The 21,438-nt window shown below is 46.1% G+C and overlaps 1 protein-coding gene across 1 annotated transcript; it reads left to right on the plus strand.

The window, feature by feature from the left end:
- The first annotated feature begins 7,523 nt into the window (after positions 1-7,523).
- Positions 7,524-20,640, plus strand: LOC149327791 (uncharacterized). The gene is made up of 5 exons (XM_089564974.1): positions 7,524-7,712; positions 11,113-11,426; positions 14,460-14,470; positions 15,684-15,864; positions 20,523-20,640. The coding sequence occupies exons 1-5, from the start codon at positions 7,566-7,568 to the stop codon at positions 20,638-20,640; spliced, it is 771 nt and encodes a 256-aa protein (XP_089421100.1). The 5' UTR covers positions 7,524-7,565.
- The last annotated feature ends 798 nt before the right edge of the window (positions 20,641-21,438 follow it).

Genomic DNA, 21,438 nt, shown 5'->3' on the forward strand with positions numbered 1-21,438 from the left:
GAAGCATTCGAGAGCGCCAATGTTGTTCTGGTGGCAGTGAACAAAGACGCAATCTTTTGTTCACTGGCACTGCGAAGTTTAATCAAGCCCTAGTTACAGTATGCAACTATGATCTTTTATATCTAATTCGTAACGGTTCTTTCTCCACGCAGGATCGCCTTTGCACTCTTGCCAGCATGAATGCCTTGTACGTCGCTGTGGCAGTTCTGCTTGCAGGTAACTTCATATTCAGGTTCTAAAGACGCCAGAGATCGGACAAGTGTGTTAACTGGCGGGCCAATGACGAGACGGGTGTGTTGCGGAACCTTGACGTTAGACAAAGAAATTGCTATTCCGCCTTGCTTTCTATTAGCTTCCAAATACTTTCTTGCCCCTGCAAACTTTCTGTGCTGGTTAGTTGGCTAAGTTCAGTCCTACACTGCGACTTAGGCTGGTTCCTCACAATATGTTTTAATGCAGTAGATTTATCAGCATGAAGCATAGTTTATGGTTTATGGGGTTTAGCGTCCCGAAGCAACTCAGCCTATGAGGAACGCCATAGTGAAGGGCTCCGGAAAGTTCAACCACCTGGGGTATGTAACATGCACTGACGACATCGCACAATTCACGGGCCTCTAAAATTTCGCCACCATCGAAATTTGACCGGCGTGGCTGGGATCGAACCCACGTCTTTCGGGTCAGCAGCAGAATGCTATAACCAATGAACCACCACGGCGGCCAGCCTGAAGCATGGTAGCTGCTCACCAGTGATCATTTCTTAAATGGTACTATTTAAGTGGTGGTTATTTCCTTGCAATTTCCTGTGTCCGGTAATAGAAGGCTGAGAACTAATTTCGATTGCCACCACTGTTTTATTTCCGTGGACTGATTCCTTAATGAATGGATGTTTTCAGCACATTGCCTCGATCAGAACTGCGGCAGAAGCGGCCGAGATCCGATAACGCGTTCTCGTGCTAAGTAGCCGAACGTCTCAACCACTGAAGTACTGCAGCGGATGCAGGGCTGCACAGCACCTGAATTGATTTTCTTGCGAAATATGGAGCCTAACCATTCCGCACTCATGAAGGGGGGGGGGGGGGGGAGCAGCGCTGGACAACCGCAATATACTGTAGTTTACTACTGAATATGCCCCGTTAAGGGTGCAGCGCGTTCACGGGGTGCCTATCTTGGAAGGTCACGGTCAGTCTATTTTTCGATGTGTACTGCTCTTACAAATCGTAAGTAGCAGCAACAATGGGGAGGGATTGTGAAAGCACTCATGGCGGCTATATGTTCAGCTGCTCTAGAGCAAAGTGCTGTCATTACATAGAGAGAGCACCATGGAAGAAGCGATCCTAACAAGTGCGCGAACGCTCAGGCGGCCGGTACCTGTTTTAGCACTACTACACTGTGAGCAAAAAAACACCCAAAATGGAGTAATTGGCTCGTTCTCTAACGCACACCCAAAAGTAGATTTTTTTTACTCCATATGTATGGTGTTTTTTATTTACTACGTTATATAAGAGAGTTATTTTGGAGTATGAAGGAAGTTATTTTGGAGTGAAAAGGGATTAAATTTTTACTACCCACAGAGATGGAGCCCAAAAACGGCGTCATGTTTATTTATGCTACAGTAGCTCTGTGGGCCGCCGGCAACCCAACTTGCGAAACTGCGCTGCCCTAATGTGACCCCGCGTCACGCATTCTCTCCGCCGTCTGCTAGGCCAGCGGCGGCGTACGCGGCAGGAGTCGTCTGCTTGTCGTCTCCTTTTGCTGTACGAGCTCGTTTCGTGGGCCATGTTCGTAGATAAAGGGATGTAACATTATAATCAGTAGTTCAAAATTAAAAAGAAGACACTGGGTAGTTTTCACGGTCATGCACCACGCTATATTTGACCCAAAACCAGAGCAGAAAAGGTGAAAATACACCCGATGGTAGTTTGGAATTGCAGTGTTTGCTTTCATATTCACTTCATTAAGGCTTGGATTTTAAACATGGCTGAGGAAAAATGTGGCCTCATGAGCTCAATCCAGAGCTCAGCGTTTAGACTATGTTTTATCACAGTTCCATCCTCATGCAACACTTAATCTGCTGCAACACACTGCGAGAAGCACACTGAAAAAAGCTTGTGAGAATTAGGCCTAAGCGGGGGCTTTAACGGGGTGGCGACACTAACAAAGGAAAGTCAGGTATCGTTAGAGAACTGGAGGCTTCACAGGAGTAATTCAATAATGTAACGTACTGTAGCGGAAAACGGCGCTGCAGGCGCCCGTGAAGGAGCAGAAGCCAGCAGGGATCCAGCAACGATGGTAACCAAGCGGTCGTCACTCACCGCCATTATCCCACAACTGACCAGAAGCAGACGAGACGCTAGGCGGCGGGGCGGATTGCCAGAATGGTGTTTTCTTTACCCCATTTCGGCACTGGTGGAGTATTTGGCACAATTAACTCCCTTTCTAGACTGGAGTAAATGCTGGTAAATCCTCATTTTTACTCCCAGATTCCCTCATGGGAGTAAAATGGAGGACAGTCCACCTTTTTACTCCCTACTCATGGAGCAAATGTTTTAACAAATGGAGTAAAAAGGGTGGCTGCCCCCATTTTTACTCCCTTTTGGTTATATTTTTGTTTACAGTGTACCCCGGAAACGATGTGGCAAATGAGAAGGCGGGGTCCCGGGGTCGAGCTCTCCCTCTGCAGACTTGTTGAACACTGAGTTTGTTTCAAGAGTCACCTATGTGGATGTTTCAAGAGATGTCGTATGGCACTATGAAGATTAGAAGTGTTTCAGAAATTTTGCCTCCGGTATCGCTACTACGGTGCACACAAAAGGTATTGTATACAGATAGATTGGAGCACTTTCCCAACAGTGTCCGAGAAAGACATCAATGGTTCTTCAAACGTGAGAACTGCGCAACGGACGGGACACAGAAGAAAAGCACACGGGACGAGTGCCAAAGCAGCCCAGAGTCCTTCTTTGCTGTGTCCCTACCGCTGCACAGTTTTTATGCTTAATGTCGGACGAACTAGACCAGCAAAGCACTTCTGCATTCATCGATGGTTATCTAGAGCTGCCCGGTTACTGCTTCGAGAGTCTTCCGAGAGTCTAGGCCAGTATTCTAGAAAATAACTGTGGGTTTTTTACAAGAACGGTCTTTTTTTATTCAAAACCAGCCGTTCTAGGCTGTCCAGTGCTGTACGCCGCAGATTACAAGAACGACTAGCCTGTGAAATATGTCAACTTAGCTCAGCGCTATCACTAAAGGTCACGACATACTTTGGAATGGCTGCCGGGGCACACTGAGGCATCATATGCAACTGTAGCTAAGCCGAAGCTGCCAGATCTCCCCCAACGGAGTTCTTTATATAACACATCCTTCTTCCGAGGGCTGACACATTGGGTGGGTTTCGCATGCTCTCCGCAATGAACTTAGGACCATTTTCAATCGACGCAATAAAGCTCTAGGCCTTGAAGGCTTAAACTAAATCTCTGGCTTTAACCTCGCGTATTGCGACACGAGGAAAAGTCGATTGGTCGTGTGTGTATTGGCGTCCCTTTCACAAATTGGTAATTATTCCTGACTGGCATGACCGACAGCTTTACATGTAGCACATGTGACAGTGATGAGACAATACAAAGCCACTGCAACGAATAACGATCAAGGACCCGTTACAGTTCACTGGACTGTGGGTCAGGAGTTTTAGGTGGGTGGTCGGAAGGGTGCGCGGGCAGCGCGGGGGAGGGTGGGAAGTCGGATTGTGAGGTGCGGGAAATGTCGAATGTGTATGGTGTTTGACGGTGTCTCTGTCGAGACTGACGACAGTGTGAGCGAACGAAAGCTGTAACCGCGTGAAAATTCCACGCGGGAAATAAAGAATACCTAACTAGCGGAGCTCGTCCGGTCGAGTGAGCCATGGGATCAACCGAAGGCACGCCGCCAGCGCAAGATGATTTTCACCTGCCCCTATCACTGGACCAGCAGCTGCTGGAAACAACTGGAAGCCCGCTGGAGCATGAAAGACTAGCTACACAGGTTCGGGAAATAATTATGATCACGCAGTATGAACCAAACACCGCCGGGCCGAAGGAAACAATCGCTGCGGTTGAGCCTATCGCCGACGCTACTATATATATATCTCTGCTATTCGTCCTATCACGTACTTCTCGTGCTCTCTTGTTCTCTTGCGGCAATGCTTACAAACCCCGCTACATACGAAATGACAAAATGCCGGAATTGCTTAGAGAGTTCTCCAATCCTCTGGTAAGTGCCGGGTATCAGGTCCTGCACCTATCGCGGCTAACAACAGTCCTATAAGTGCGCATAAGCGGAGCTTAGCGTGGTTGAATTTGTTTCTTCAGTTTCAGTGACGCGATGAGAACCAGAACTTGGGCAGTTCGCACGTTTATATAAATGGCGGTACCTTCATCGGTAAGCCTCAATACATAGAGAATGCTCACCTCTTTTAAGAGCATTAAGTGTATCAAGAGCGAAATGAAAGAAATTAAGATTGTTGCCTCTAACAAGTTTGACTACAATTGTTTTGCCTGCAAAAGATGGGGAAAGAGAACTTAAGCTCATTTTCCAGGCGCAAGTAGCAGCTTTCTCGTCTAAATTTGACGCCGCTCTGTATTGGCTTAAAAAATTTCTGATGAGTTTCTGATTAAATGTCCATGAGCATAGCCGATGGAGAAGGACCTGTTCAGAGACACGGCCGACCGAGCAATGAGGGCCCGCAGATGGTCGCAATGAATCCTCACAATGCTGAGCCCCTAGCGACACACACAGCGCGCTATGATCCGTGCAGTATTAGCCTCCTCCCCTCCCCCCACAGTACTGAAATAGATCTTAGACCCCGTTCTAGATTGCAGACTGCATCAATCCGAAGCAAGCAACCATTTTTCCGATTCTTCGCAGTGGACATTGGAACATTTCTTCTCTATCGTTTTCAGAATTGCGCTGTGATTTTTATCAAGCAACATTCACAGGTTTTATGAAATTCAAGACGGAAAAATGTCAAAGCGGGGATCATTACATAAGGGGCTGATGAAAAAGGGAAACCCGTACCCTCACACCACGGGCCAGTCCGGAGTTGGCCCCTCAGCTCCAAGGCTAGACAACAATAGCCAGCACACTGGTAGGGTGTGGGAGTCGTTTGTTTTAGGTCGTTGACATAAAATTAGGAATCAATGACATTTAACAAATAATTTCTCCCCTTTGTAAAGACCATATCTACAACAAGCAGTAGCCGCTTTTTCACTCTACCTCTTCACCTGGGCTCAAATCGCTTGAGGCCCCTTCGATGGAGCCAGACTTCAAGCATTGCCTATGATGGAAGCAACCAGTGGCTCAAACTTTTAAACACATTAAATGCACCACTCTGCAGACGTGAAGACAACACATACAAACGCCGCGTTCGGTACCTGAAATGCGGAATTTCCCTCTGCCTGCTGTCACAGAACGACTACACGTCCTCAAAACTTGCAGTTCGCGCATTTGCAGTCGTCACCGTACTCTGCATGCAACACTCCGTTAAGAAAACGAAAGTCGGGTGATCGTACGCTAAAGGTGCGGTCACACAAGGCCAGAGGGTGGAGGTGCTAGTCTTTTAACGACGACTGACAGATCGACGGTGGGCAGATCATCGGCAAAGTCTTTTTATGCGTCGTCTCTGTCATCATTACATTACGAAGACGCCATCGGTGCGCCGATGGTATGCGTCCTGCCCTTATGGCATACAGTGGTGTCGGTCGCAGGTCGCCAGGATCAGAGCAGTCCGGCGCCGGTCAGCCGGCAGGATGCCTGGCTGACCGCACCAACCAATAGCTGTCGCCATTGTTCCTTCGCACCGCCCACAGCCGCGCTGCATGACTGCTTCAGCTGCCGTCACCATGGTTGCCGTGCTTTACATTTGGTTATCTTCTGCCTGTTTTTTTTCTCTCCTACTTGTTTGATTAGTAGGTTTGTGGGATGTAACGTCGCAAAGCGACTCAGGCAATGAGGGACGCTGTAGTGGAGGCCTCCTCATAATTTCGACCATCTGCGGTTCTTTAACGGGCACTGACATCGCCTCTAGCATTTCGCTTCCGTCGAAATGCGACCTCCGCAATCGGGATCGAACCCTCGTCTTTCCGGTCGGCAGTCGAGAACCGTAACTACTGAACCACCACGGTGGCTGTTCAGTTAGTATCTCGTGCATTCACTAAATGGGTGATTGAAGATAATAAATCACCGTTCAGCGTTTACCGGGTGCGCTTAGTACTCCCCAGAAATGCGTCGATGATCACGACTGGAACCCAGCGCTCTATAGCTTGGCAAAAAAAAAAAAAGCTAGATCAGGCGCACTTATATTTCGAATCTTTCCCTACGTGGGGTCTCCCCTCGCGGCAGTGAAAGATGCATTGCTAAGGTGTTTCCTCGTATCCGCACCTGTTTGTCCACATGACAACCAAATATACTTATATTTGTTTTCCTTTTCTCCTCAAGGGCATATTAATAGGCCACCTATTAATCTCTAAGGCTGGAATAGATAAGCATCTTTTTTCTGACAAGCTTTAGTGGTTGCGCGTCGGCTAAGAATGCTAATGCTTCGGTGTGCATTTCATCGGTTCTCTTACTTTCAACTTCCTTCTCCGTGACATCGGACGCATCAGCGGTAGCAGTTGATGTAAAAAAATGTGGAACACTGCAAGGCTTTTCTATTGTGGAGGCCAGTGTTGAGGTCGCCCAGGAGGCGACCACGGCCACGTTTATTTGAGGCTGCCTGAGAAGAGGTAGCGACGGCCGCAGCGTCCGGCGAGGCCGAAGTCCAGAGCGTTCTCCTCTGCGCGAGCTGGCGTTCTCCTGCGCGTGCCCACCGCTTCGTCGTCTTCCGCGTGCCGAAGCGGTGGCGCTACACTATCATCCTACTACTTCCTGCAGCATACGGGAAAAGCTTTGTATGTACGCCGCCTTACGAGTTCCGCATGCGAAACTAGTAAACACATTTGTATCCCGAAAACAAAAAGACAGCGTCCCTTTTTAAGGAGAACGATCTGCTTCTGTTTCCAGGGTACAAATGGGCAAGCATAGCACTACTTGAATGCCTGGTCTTGTTGCGCGAGTTTCTGTGTTAGTTGTGATAGGGGTTCATGAAGAATAAGGATAATAACTAAAACGTAGTAACATAAAAAATGTTTGCAACAGTGGGATCTTAACTTTAATTTTTTTTTTGTACAGCTGATCATCAGCCTGCCAAATAAAAGGGATAGTGATGTGCAGAAATAAAGAGGGATAGGAGAAAAACACTACTACTATTTGCACCTCTTTCCAAGCATCGCATTCGCACAAGCACATGTGCAGAAATCAGATGAAATAATTATTTCCTCGTTATCACCTTTTGAATTTGTTGCAGTATTTTAAAGATATTCATATTATGCATAATCAATTCTGAATTTATTACGATATTCTTAAGATATTCATATTATGCATCTTCCGTGCGAAAGTAAGCGCAAAGTGCTTTCCCTTTTTCTCGTCCTCTAGGTTTCGCCTGGTCAGACACTGAGCCCAGGATTGGGAAGGAACTCCATCGGCTTTTCGCCAATTACATGCGGGATGGTTTCCCGCTTGAAACTGTTAACTTTAACGTCTTGCCGGATTTCGCTCCCAAAAAGAGCACGCTATTCCGCTTCCTCATGACAAACGGCTATTTACTGAACGTGAAAGAGAAGCTCAAGCCCAAATATGACGCAACGGTATTAGAAAGCATTTGTTCTTTCCGCGGTATGCATAAGACTGTGCAATTAATTTTCATGCCCCAAAGCTGCACCTGCCCTAGGGTGCACTAATTTCTCTCCTGGTAAAATTCACCAGACAGTAATTTTGTGTGTGTTCGCGCATTTAAACATTGCAACAAGGGCCACTTTAGATTGTCACGAGGCTGATGTGACGACAGGCGCGGTCGCAGACGGCAGAGAATCAGGCCTGTGAAGAGTTGGAATGATTTATTGGTTCAACTTGGGCTCACAAAGATCTCAGCGAAGGTGATGACTGTGAGTGTTGCTCAGCGTTCCGCTTTCGGCCGCACTGAATCTATAGCTGACGAAGAACTTTCGAGATAAACAGCGCAAAGCATCGATAAGAGACATCTACTTCCGTTTGCAATCTTTCTAGAGGAAACTGGCCACCTGTGACGTGACAAGCACATTGATAGAAGGCGCGTGCCGGCAGCATTGAAGAAGGAACATGGAACAAATATTAAAAAAGTTCGCGGAATTATCAAGAATGTTGGCGGATCCGTCCATATAGATGTTACTTCGAGGTGACAATCTTGTGGCCGCGTTTACTAATAAGAGTGCAGTCCTTTACAGAGTCACCAAGCTATAGGTTTATGAAAATGGCTTATAAGTGTTCTGTCAGGGTATGATTACTATACCGCTACCCTGACTTGCTTTAGCTAGTTAAGGAAGCATAGCACATATGAAGTACAAATAAAAACTCATGATTTGCAATAAGTGGGCTTCTAAGGGAGGAACATGGTCTCAATAATGAGATTCCACTTTTACCTGAATACGGGCCAGTTGAACTAATGTTCACTAGGTTAGCCCACTAAAAGCAGAGATAAAAACAACTTCGGTATGAAAAATAAAGTTAAAGGGCCCCGAGATTATCTTTGGGCCATATTCTAATTCAACAAATCTCTACAAAAGGTATTCGTAAGTATTACAATCATATTGAAAAGATTCGCGTGGAGCCTATCATTTAAAAATAATTTTTCAAAATTGCTGCTCTCCATCGAATAGGGTGACATCTCACTTCGCGTTCTTAGCCGCCCCTGCCCCTCTAACGTAGAGCAGAGAATTTGGGCCAGCCTCCCCATTGGTCGCACCTAAGTAACATGGGCGGAGCGGAGTTCGTTGCCACTCGGTTTTCTTTCTGGCGCCGCGTTGTGCATCACTTTAGGCGGGAGAGACGGAGCATCATTTTCACCTTCCAACATCTTGCTGTTAATAAAGCGGGATCCAAAAATTTTTCGCGCGTAATGACGAGTGGTGGAATATCGATAGGTCGCGCTCTTCTCCTAACCGCAGAAAATATCTTTTCATGGTCCTTTAAAGGTCTCTGGAAGAAGATATCTAGGTTACTGGCGTCGATAGATTATGTAATATGCACCGCATCTGACACGATCGTGGACAGTTCGATGGTTAACTAACGTGGCGCTGTCAGAATCAGAAATTCCTACGTGAGGTTGAGCTAGTGTGCTACCGCCTATTGGTCTCGAAAGCGGCAGCCGAAGGTAATAGCTCTGTTACGAGCGGACAGCTCGAAAGCACACTTAGGAGGCGGAAGACACACTCGCGCGTTTTAACGTGGGTAATCCAAGGAGATGATCATTGGCACATGTGCTATCAAGCGTCGAGGCCTCTTTTCCTGGGTTGCGCGTACTTTGTCCCCCATAGTTTTCCTTACGAATGATGTGTGCCTGCTTAGAGTAAACGTAAGGCGTAGGTCCGAAAAGAGCCGTTCTAGCATCTGATATTATATAGCCCTGCAGTAGCGCGCACTTTCAAGTATTTTTGCTGAATACTTAGTACAAAGTGGGGCTGCAAAAAAGGGACGTTAACTCTCGTCTCCTAATGCATTCTCATGGCTGCGATAATTGTTAGGGAAAGAGACAAGAGCTGAAACAGTTCAGAAAAGAGTCTGACGGATGATGATGATGATGATGATTATGATGATGATGATGAAAACTTTATTTGGAACAAGGGAGTTTTGGACACGTCAGTCCTTGGGCCCCCGCACGGCCCCACTGCACTCAAACGTTCATGTCTCGGAGGCTCATGACGCTGGCAGCCCGGCATGTGGCGATGGCTTGCTTCGCCGGGTCCTCGGAGCGCAGTAGGGTCTCCCATGCCTCCCAAGTGGCAAGAGTCTGACGGCAACTTGCACCAAGTCCTCGCTTCTGGTGTGGACGCGTTTATTAAGGACAGCGTTTATCTGAAGAACCGAGAGCAATACATCGAACGTCACGACGTCACAAACGCAGGTACTGTGAGGTTGACGTTGATGTTGCTAGCTGCTGGCCCAACCTTACTCTTGTGTTTAAAAGATGCGACATTCAATGCGGCGTTGCACTGCTGTCAGATATCGAGCGAGCACTTTCCGCATACCGCTTGCGCTTTGCTTGGAACCCCTTCTAGAAGAGTATACAGCGCGTGCTCAATGAAAAGCTGTCTTGCTTAAGTATATTCGTTCCAAGGGTGTCTTCTCTCAACGTGAGCCAGGGGAAGTACTTGCATATATGGCCGTAAAAAGATTGTCAAAGAATTTTCTTCTGTCAAAATAAGCGATCGCACCCGGAATGGAACGCATGACCTCACGCTGAGTAGCGGAAGGTCATAGCTTCCATGCCATCAGAGCTAGTCCTAAGGCCCGTAATCTGGGGCCCAAGAATTACAGCATCCGCAACTCAAAGGTCAAGAACTTAGGAATCTGGAGACAAGCCTAAGTGCGCTGGTTGAGGATGGCCCTTAGTAAATTTAATAGGAAATGAGAGTGCTGGATTAAATAAAATGTGCGCAGAGAGAAATTCCAGCATGCAATTTATTTAAAAAGAAATGCTTTGCTGGTCACCAATGCTGCATACTCCTTACATAATTTATTGCCAGCGCGCTATGCCTACTAAGGAACACACATAGGGAAAAATGCATGGCGCAACAAAACCAGTTTCTTTTACCATGCATGGCCGGCAGGTTTAAGATCTTTCACGAAGCTCTTGTCTCCTGGTGAGATAAAAGAGAGGAAAAGAATATATACGCGCTCATCTTTTTCGGAAGAAGACTTTTCGACAAGAATTTATCCGGTCGGGAGGTTAACTAGAAATACAGCAAAATTCTCGTTAAACAGCCAGGAAGAGCAACACGACGCTTTGCGGCCGACTAAGCTCTACCTTCAAGAATGGCTCTTGAATAAAATCTGAGAATCACCTTGAAAGAAAAAAACCAAGTCACATCCTAAATTTCAAATCGCTTTTCCAGAGACTTTTGTCAAGGCTTTTTCTTTATTGTGTAATTTTGCTCACAACGTCTTTTAAGTGGTCCGATCAAGGCGCAATACAGTTATTTCATAAGAATGCCTGTTTTTTTTTTTTTGCAGTATTGCACCGTTACAGGGGACAAGACGAAGGGATACGACACGGCGAAATGCACCTTTGACTTCGAAGGAACGATTGCCGCTTATCTCGGCGTTTTTTCCTACGGTCCACTCGTCGAACAAGTTTTCTCCGTGAACATTACCGTTGTGAAGTTTGAGCATGGAGACCACCAGAATCCAGCCCTGCTTGCAGTGTACATCCACAACAAATCATGGTGCCCAGCGGAATGTATGATACATTCGAGTCTCTTTGTTTTCGAGCGTGTCGAGGAGAATTTAACGTGCATATATGCTGGAAATAGTGGACTAGCACAGTAGCTCAGGTCAGGATGAAAAACTGCAAGCAACAGCCAGATGGTAAATTTCATCTATGTGGCTACCTGCTTCTTCTTGCGAAGATGACAGTCATCATGTTATCTGCAGAGAAAATAGCAACACATGTGCCTGAAAAAAAAAAAAAAACTGCACGTAAGGATCAACTTGAAGGGACACTGAGGATGAAGTGAAGTGGGTCTGTATCGATAAAGTACCGCTTTATTATCAAAAAGAGATGAAAAAGTGAGCTTTCATAAGCTAGAAAATACACAATAATATACATGTCGCATCCACCGGCCGAATTCGGAAGTAAACAGCATCAGTCCAACAAGATAATTGGGTAAGGATCCTTTGCTACCGTGTCTTTTCTGTTCGAACAAACGTCAGCGTGCCCAGAAAGAGGCAAGGAATAAATTTTTGAAATTTTGGCTGAGAATATTAAATGCATGGCGTTTCCTTCAGAGTTCCTCTTTAAGTAAGAATGGCAGCCCTTACGTAAGGTTCAGGGAGATGCTGTTCAATCAAAAGGCGAGATAAGCTTCGTAGGGTTTCCTTGAGGAGAAATATTTCAAAGATGACACTGGGAAGCGGCTGTGAGGCGAGCTGTTACAGAAAATGTACAATTTAGAAATATTCTAGGCAATGTTTTGTACTAATCGCTGTTTAGGAGGGCGGCCTGGTGTTTCGTGATGTATGCCGAAGGTCCGCGTCGGGACGGCACTGACTTGTTTTTGACGCAGCTTTTCAGGAATCGCCATCGCGACACATTTGTCGCATACGCGCTGTTTACCATGCGCGATGGGATGCTGGGGTTTTCGTTCTAATGCCGCCCTGTCACTTGCCTACTGCCCAGCCTGTGCCTCTCCCTACAGCCGGCCTTTAGACGCGTAGCCGGCTATATCTAAAGAAAACTCTGCGAGCAATTTGCCTTGCCGGCAATTTAGTGACAAATGTGCCAGCGCTCTAGCACTTACGGTGGCATTGGTACCGACGAATAAAAGAGGAGAGCGCGTCTCTATTAAAGGGCTCCTGAAACACTTTGCATTCACAGAAAAGAAGTGAAACACTTATCGATGTTGAATCAGTGATCAGCACCCTCTACACATTTTCGATCGAGCTTGTCTATACAACTCGCGTTTCTGCGAAATAAAACACTCTCCGCCTTTTTCCTCTTAACTTGTACGTGGTAGACAGCTAAAAAAATTACCGACGATTACGTTACTTCCTAATACGAAATTTGAGCGCAGCAAATAAGCTGTTTCACCTTTTCGATAGATTGAGGCAAAGAAATCGAGCAACACATGTATGCGCTATCACAGAATTTTTTTTTTTTATTTTTCACACGTATTCCTTTAACAAAGACTCCACTAACAGTTCTTGACAGTCATGAAGGAAGCTTTGTGGTCAGAGAAATAGAGTGATATATGTTCGAATTGGTACACCAATGCTTGATTCTCAAAGACGAGATCTATACAAGTGCCTCGCGAGGTTGTCACAGCCGTGGGACGCGTTACGAGCGAGAGGAACGGGATGTTCTCCAGCATAAGTGTTAGGAAATTGCTGTTTGTCTTTATGTCAACATTAAAGTCCCCCACTACTAACATCGGTGTGGATCGATGGACGGTTAATGCGAGTTGCAGGAAGTGCACGACGTCTTTCGTGAGTGCGGTAGGGGCGAAGTAGGCAGCTGCTACCAGCAAGCCGTTGGGCAACTTTGCGGCGCACAGTTCGCCAACTTCATGTGACGTGCCAAACATTTCGACTGGTATTGCAGAGAGACCTGTGCGCAAGTAGATAGCGACTCCCGCCGCTCTGTTGTGGTCTCTGCGAGCACCACAGCAGTATAGGAAATCTATGATTTCGAGAGGCTCTTCGGGATCCATCCAGGTTTCAGCAAAGCAAAGTACAGAGGAATGGCGCAGAATGTGATCGTGGTGTACGTCCTTGGTATGTGCGGCAAGGGAGCGTACGTTAAGAATGTGGTTGTGAATGATGAATCAAGTGCTGCCAGCGAATGACGCGTCCATTGGCTGTCTGCGTGTGTTACTGATGTGTGGTTAACATGTTAAGCTTCGCCTGTAAGAGTGGAACGCGACAGCGTCTTGCAACGCTGCCAGGGAGTCCACAGAACGCCATCGCCAATTCGGCTGTACGCCTTGCTGGACGGTAAATTTATTTTTTGAGGAAAGGAAATGTATCTCTCTCGCATATCTGGGTGGACACCTGCACCTTGCCGTAAGGGAAAGGGGGAAGATGGGAGTGAACGAAGACGCCGTATTAGCTAGACGCGCCTTTGTTCATTCCAAACCATTCAGCTGGCATTACGGAGTGGCTAGCGTGCTCGTATCGCACTCCGGAGACCCTGGTTCGATTCCCCAACTCGACCAATTTCGTTCTCGGTTTTATTGATTTATGCGGTCTAACTAGAAAGGTTAATTAGGCTATTTCATATTTATATTATTGTATTTCTATCCACCGTGTTCTGTCATTAACCTGTCAATTGTTGGAACTGTCTAGGATGTTCGACACAACGTATATGAAACGAGCAACGTCTTACTGAGTGGGGAAGTGCGTGGTGGTGGAGGGAACGTGGCTTCGTACTTATATGTTTTTTTCAGCAGCGTCTCCTTCCGCGGACGCTGTTGTCGCTGCGGCGCGCGTCTTTCTTTTCTTTTCTTCTGACCTCTTCATTCTCCTCTATATTAATTAGGCTAATTGATTAATTAAGTAATTAACTAAACTCAGTCCAACTTAGTTGCAGCATCACTATACGATCCCTTTGATTGGTTGCATGGTTACTAGCCAAAGTACAATTGGCCCCATTTGAAATTCGCGCACTGTGACGTCACGAGCATTTCGACCAATTGAAAAGCGTGACATTGGGGGCGGAGCTGGTTACGAGGCCGACGCCGACGCCGACGCGAAACCCAGGAACGGACGCCAAAGAGCTGCGCTCTAAAAAAAAAACACTCAGGCAATCTTCGGAGGATCGTTTGAATGCGTTGCATTTTCTGTTCCTGCTGGTTCTGTTGCAGCTCCACCTTAAGTGCATGACGTGATAGAGTTGATGGATTAACGCCCATATATGTGGAGCTGGTCACTGATGGAACGCTGCAATGTGCTACTGCCCTGGCAGATGGTTGTTTCAAGCATAGTCACCGGTGGAGCTTGTGAGACTCCTGTTGCTCTTCCCGAGCAGCCTCTCGCTGCCATTAATTTAATTGCCACCTACCACTGGGGGCAGTTTCCTTACAATCTGGTGGGCAGGCTGCCATCTGCCACGGTGAGCAAGCTGTGATGGCGTCCGAACGTTCGCGCTACGTAATGCGTTACGTGTGGCAGTTGATGATTTATGCAGAAAAGTCGATCGGGACAGAAACTTGCGTCATTCGTTATATTCGAGGTGGCCGCGTGTGACGGCGATCGCCATTTCCCCTGCACTGAGAGTTATAATGCTAACGCATTATTAAGGATACAGGCCGACACTATGCTTCCGCCTTTAACACCCCACGCTGCCGTGTCGTTTACTCAGCCAGGCGCCTTCCTGCCTCGCCACAGCTTTCCGGTGGGAAGCGCCAAGCCAACGCCTGCAAACATGCCTCGCTCCCGCGCACATCCTTCGCCTTCTTCTTCTACCAAAGTCACTGCGGTTTTACTGCGTTAGCATCTAGACTGTCTTCTTACAAAACAAATCCCGTCTTCTCTGTCGCGAGATTCCCTGATTGGTCGAAAGAGGTCACAGGACTGTGTGACGTCATACAGCCTGCTCATCGGATTGTAAGGTACATTGGCAGGTGGCAGTTAATTACCGACTGGTTCAGTTGGTTGTGGACTCCCAGCCTCAAACGTTTTCCTGCTGAGGTGTGAATGACTAGAATAAGCCCCAATGATGAGAGTTTCGTGCTAACCACTGCACTAGTCCAGTGCATGTCCGGAATTATTCTACACCTTTCTTTTCTGCTGTCCACGCAGCGGTGCATGCTAACCAGTAACTACTCTCTTAATTTCAACAATTTACTTATCGCCTGCGGTGTGCATCTTGTGAATCGTGTCCACGTAGCGTGCGTGCGTAATATATAAAAAAAAATTATGCGCGTACAGGTATCAGACAAAGGAATAGCGATAATGGGACGTTTCCAGAGAGGATTTCTGTTGTGCGCTCTGCAAGAATTAAACTGGCGATTATGAGGACCGTATGCGTTTTATCCACTTCGAACTGCCAACATGGCGGTACGCTTCAAATGATTCTTCATTTACAGGTCACACCTGCAAGGTAACCGAGTTCAACGTGAAGGCGGTGGCATACCCACCATTCGAAGAGTGGGAAGGCAACCAGGGGCACCCTTGGAAAATCTTTAAGAATAAGACTATAGCGCAAGGAGTATGGGAAAACTTTCACGTTAAAGTGTACACTATGATTAAGCCCGTGATCAAGAAAACGTTAGAAAAAACCTGTCTCGAAAAGTCAAAGAAACGGTGGGAAAGACTGTCACGTCCCACTAGGCAGAGAGGTGATCAAACTGATCGGTAAAAGCAACGCTTCCTCACTAAAAACATTCACACACCACATTGGTAACCGGAAGGCTATAAGTCGTTGAAATGCAATATTTCCTTGGTATGCCATCCACACATGCATTTTTGTCATGTCAAAAGCCCCTTTATTTTCTGTCCACATATATTTAGCGCATTTATGCGTTTGGAATTATTTCTGCTGTCAGGCAAATAAAATTATTGGTATTTGCAATGTTGATCTATTAATAACCAATCGCTGCTGAAAAAGGTGCGGTTATATGATAATGAGACGTATCCTCGGTGAGGCGTCCTCCCGTAAGACATGGGGCATCGCGAGGGGGCGGCAGCGCCACCCTGCGTTCTGCACTTGGGCAAGCGATATCCGTGCTCATAAGCGCCGCCTGATTGCACCCGCGGGCCGCCCAAACCACCTGCTGCTGCCAAATGATCCGTGAACAATTATCGGCAGGGATTCTTCACTTCAGCAACGTTTTAGACGCCTGCTTTGCTCCCACGTTCATCACCCTCGAAAGAAGAACGCTTCCCGCATAGACGTGCTCAGAACACTTCGGATTATAGCCGTGGCTACATTTCTAACGTCAGGGTATTCCAGCAAGGTGTCCTCAAGCAACAAAAGGAGCGATGTAAAGATGCTAGCGAGGCTACTTTCTGCGGTAAAATTTCCTTAGTCCTGCTGAACATGAAACGTTCCCGCTAATAGTATTATCTCCAATGCGTATAATTTGGTTTTCGTGCATTAAGTGCAGTTACGGAAATTTTGTTTTTTCGTTTCTAAGAAGAGCAAACGTTCCGTGTAAACAACATAAAAACAAAAGTCCTATAGGACCATCTTGCTTTTAGCTTAATTACTTTCAGATACCACAGCCCCGAAGGGGCTTCATCAGGGGTGAGGAACAGAAAACAATACATAATAATTTAATACAGCAAAGAAAACAAGTAATAGTCAAACTTGAAAAAAAAAACATGGAGGCGACACATGCTTTGCCTTGCGTGTATGACGCGACATGGTTAAGGAGTTAATGCCGACATGTGCAAAATTGGTCATTCTCTACTACAGATTCATAAATCTCTCGGGGTCTTCAAACCCATCCTGGCGCAGTGGTGCAGCCGTTGAGCGATGCGCCAGTGCCCTGCGATGGCAGGTGCTCCCAGCGGACATCCTTCGGCGACGCAGGTTGCTCTTCTCGAGCAAAGTTGTGCTGCCAATAATTCATGTAACTGCCACTTGCCACGGTGCGCAGTTGGCTCAAAATCCGGTAAGCAGGTTATGACGACGACTCAAGGTCACGTTACGTTAATGGCTCATCTGCCCCCTTGGCTGCTTCTGTGGGGATTTTTCGTGGAATTTTCGCTCACAGTCAACGACGCCTGATTTTCTGCGACACGAGCTCCTTAACAATGTCTCGTTAAAACAATAGCAAACTCTTTGCAAGCATTGTGGGTTTTTTGCGCAAAAGACACGACACAAAGAAACGAGGTAGACAGGACAAGCGCTTACTAACAACTCAGGTGTTTATTGACATAACATTTGCTTAAATACAGCAGCTGCTCTTATCAAACACGAAAAGGGAAAGAAGAGACTTAGCATACATATATCAGATCAGCACAGATCCCACCATCGCACGAGTGAATGCATGTTTCGAGCTCTAATTCTGCGCAAGATAACTGATTTCTTTTTTTGAGAGCAAAATTGAAGGATTGCTGACACACGAGTTACCCGATTTTCCTATCTCATTGGCCTCAATTATCTCTCTTCCAAGTTGTGTCTTGCACCGGCGCAGTACTGAAGTTTTTTCGAGCGCGGGAGTGCAGTTGCGGCAATTCCGAATATGGTCAATCATTTTGCTACCTGACTTGTTCTTTACATCTCTTGCGTGCTCCCTCAGCCTTTCATTAAGGCACCTGCCAGTTTGGCCAATGTACTGCTTACCACAGGCAAGTGGTATCGAGTACACAACGCTCTTTTTACAGGCCACGAATCGCTGCTGGTGCCGCTTCGAACTACTTTGCAAGCACATTTAGAAATTCGTTCAGTGGGAGAGAGAACTACTTATAATGTGTTCCAACATTAGGTAGGATAAGAGAAAAACAGTTTGTACATCAAGAACTTGGCTTGATGTGAAGTTCCTGATACCCCCCTGTTGATGATCGTTTACAGAAGATGACTGGAGAACAGAGACGCTGCCTATGTAATGAAATCAGTAATTTTGGAATGGCGCTTCAGAATGGCCTCTAGTTTGCATAATAGCTTTGAGTGAAATAATGTATCAAGAGCCTCGAAAAAACTGACACATATGGCTCGATGATTTCGCATTCGAGGCTATAAGATGTCATGTATGAACTAGAGGAGTTATGCGGTGCTGAATACCGGTTTTAATTGCTATTAAATATTGGACGACATATTACTACATTAAAGGAGTTCAAAAATGTGTTTGTGAAAACATATTCTAACATTTTGCACCTGTAAGCGGTTTGATAATGAGGTAATAGTTATGTTTATTTCTTGACTTGTATAAAAATAGCACTCTCGCCAGCTTCCACGATAAAAGAAAACCTTCGGAGGCTACCGATTCATTAAAGATAATGACTTAGACACTGTGAGCTCCACAAGAAATAACGGACCGTGGACAAGTACGAGGTACCATCTGTTCTGCCATATTTTGCCTATAGTTTTAGTGCTAAGGTTTAAAATCTTTGGTACAAACAGATTTAATTTAAAGTTGACGATGGATTAGTGCCAGGGAAAGGAAGAAACACATGATTTCCCCGAAATGAAACATTGAAAGTATGCGTCAAAGAAGTTACTGAGTTTAAGTTACTTCTCAAGATTAACTATTTCATTACTGAGTGTGAGTGACGTAAAAGGACTCTCAAAAGGTAGAATGTGGCCTCAGAACTGACGTCAAGGATCGTGAATACCCTCGCCGCACGCTTCACCGTTTCGAACCTGCGAAGGTTTGCATCCTACGTTAACAGTGTTTAACGAAAAGGCATAATTGTCACCCCTACTGAACAAAAAATAGCGATATTTGTATTTTTGAGGAGGCTTGCATACGGAAATCTACTTTGGAAGATGTTCAGGGCCTGGTAACAACTAATTTCCAGAAATATATCCACAACAAAAGCCCAAAGTAAGCCGGCAGCTATAAGTAGACTCGAAAGATGTGAAAACAAGCAAATTGACTACGATTTTACTGTTTAGTGGAACGGAAAAATAGCATTAACCACCAAGAAGTTGCTAATGTGTTACTCTTGCTTATATTGCAGTAAAAGAAGCGTGTGCACGCGGTTGGTCGTTTTAGTGGTGCATGGACAGCTTAAACTCTTGTATGCACGCGAGAATACACTGCATAATTAGATATAAAATTTCACACCAAATTCGTTTGCAGAAATACTAAACATTTACATTGAAATATACCACTCCTGTTCATATTAGATCAGCTATGCGAACTTGAAATAAAAGTGTTGATGGGGCATAACTCATTAGCAGATGAGACCATACCCTTTCCTAGTGTCGCACGTGCAATGTCCGAAATGGTCGTCAGATCTGTTTTCTCTCTTACTACCAGGCTATAACCCCCTTATCCTAATCATACATCTGCGCAGTCTACGAGTGGATACTCAAAGCTGCCGTCGTCTGCACGCTACGCGTATGCGATGCAGCGTCTATCTGCGGCTGAATCTGTTGCTCGTCTCGTTGGCCCATATCATTCTTTTTTCGACGCCATTGCAACTTTATTAGCAATAGAAGGGCGGCTGAGATGGTGTTCTTGCAAAATAGATTAAAAAATGGCAGTATTTTGCGAAGACCCGACTAATATGAAGGAAAGTTCTGGGATGCCCCGTTAATGTGTTTTTAGGCAAGTGACTAAAGTTGCGGGGACTATCAACAAGACAAAAAATATTCAGACCCGTCTCTAAGCGTTCCTTGTACGAGCAATTGGCAGTCGTTGATGTCATTACCATGCATAAGAGTTCTCGTTGCCCTGATGTTGCGGGCAGTTTGCGCAAATATGTCGGAAAGTACCAAATCACACTTCGCAGTTCTTTGAGACGCAGAAAACGCAGCCATCAGGCCTCTGCACCTTACAGTGGGCAGCTGATGAAACCAGCGCTTGTTTTGGGTGGTCGATAATTGGAACCACTCAAAAACGACTCCCCGTGTTCTGCAAGTGAGAATGGTTAGCCCGGCTTTCCTAGTAATCACAGCTGACTTCCTAAGACTTAAGGGTAATCTGTACAGGCAAGGCGCACTGAATATTATTGTATCGACAGAAACACACGCACAAGCGAACGCAGAAAGCTACTTTGACCATGAAGTGAAAGTAGATGAACATTGTAGCCTTGGTTCCTGAAAACAAAGCAAAATCATTTCGTTTGTTTGTAATGGTTACTGTGTTCGTCGCTGCTACCGGCAGCCTAAATACACATTTTACATAGTTTTGTGTTTCTGTATCTTAAAACCCTGGAGCAGGCAGACCACCACTCTTGAAATCATGCTACCTGAGACCTTAGCTTTGGCGCAGAATAAAGACTCGCCTTTTGGTGCATTCATGGCGCTCCAGCCCCATGGCAAACGAAGTGAACGTAGAGGTCAAGGAACATCCCAGGAGCGATGTCGATGGTGCCCTGAGCAATGCTGAACGATCAGGATACGTGACGGGAATAGAGAGGGATGTCTAATTATGCAACCCGACCTGGTCGTAAATAGGCAGCACATGCAAAGCAAGAAGCGACCGCGCTCAACCCGGGCGTAATCAACCAGAAACACCTGCCTCTGTTGTGGTGTAAACGGCCTCCTGAGAACTTGTTGGGAGCAGGGTCGTTCGCCTTCAATGGGGGGTCTTACTCTTGCCCGCAGTCATGCGGAAAGAGACCAGCCTTTCTGAGCTCTTCCTTCAGGTCTGTGTAAAGGGAGAACAAAATGCTTGTACTGAGTGATTGCCTTTTAGCTTGCTAAGGCATCGCGGCCGCTATGAACGATGCCGCAGTGGAGGACTCGGTGTTCAATACGGCCATCAAATTTTCTTTTCCACGCGGCATAATCATAGTACAAGACCGCCGTGCCAGGGATTTGTACCACGAACTCGCTGTCAGTAGACAAACGCTACAGCCAAAGAGCCAAAAAAGCGGATAAAAGGAAAAAAAATTGCCCCATAGGTATCAGTGCATTTTTGCGCGTAAGAAAATTCGAAAAAGTCAACTTGAAAACAAAACCGCACAAAGGGACACCTCATGAGAGCCTTCACTCAGCTCTGGCAGTTGCAGATCGTTTTACTGCCTGCAAAATTTCACTGCTGAAGTCATCTTGTTTACTAAATAAAGCCGTTCAATTGGCACAGATACGCGCTTCCTTATTTCGTTTTCGAAAGATCGTTGTCGAAAGCGGGAAAGACAGTCATCATTTTAAAAATACGCGTCACGAACTAAAGGGGCATGCAAAATTGCTATGCAGTCTTTCAACGCGACCACTTCGGTAAA

Source organism: Amblyomma mixtum, chromosome 10 (assembly GCF_055824585.1).
Source record: "Amblyomma mixtum isolate Tamu chromosome 10, ASM5582458v1, whole genome shotgun sequence".
Classification (NCBI taxonomy): domain Eukaryota; kingdom Metazoa; phylum Arthropoda; class Arachnida; order Ixodida; family Ixodidae; genus Amblyomma; species Amblyomma mixtum.

Excerpts from the sequence above, each read along its gene's own strand:
- LOC149327791 (XM_089564974.1), top strand. The coding sequence starts at position 7,566 with ATGCGGGATGGTTTCCCGCTTGAAACTGTTAACTTTAACGTCTTGCCG. Across the intron at positions 7,713-11,112 it reads AGCCCAAATATGACGCAACG|TATTGCACCGTTACAGGGGA; the intron begins GTATTAGAAAGC and ends TTTTTTTTGCAG. Across the intron at positions 15,865-20,522 it reads AAGCCCGTGATCAAGAAAAC|CCCCATGGCAAACGAAGTGA; the intron begins GTTAGAAAAAAC and ends ATGGCGCTCCAG.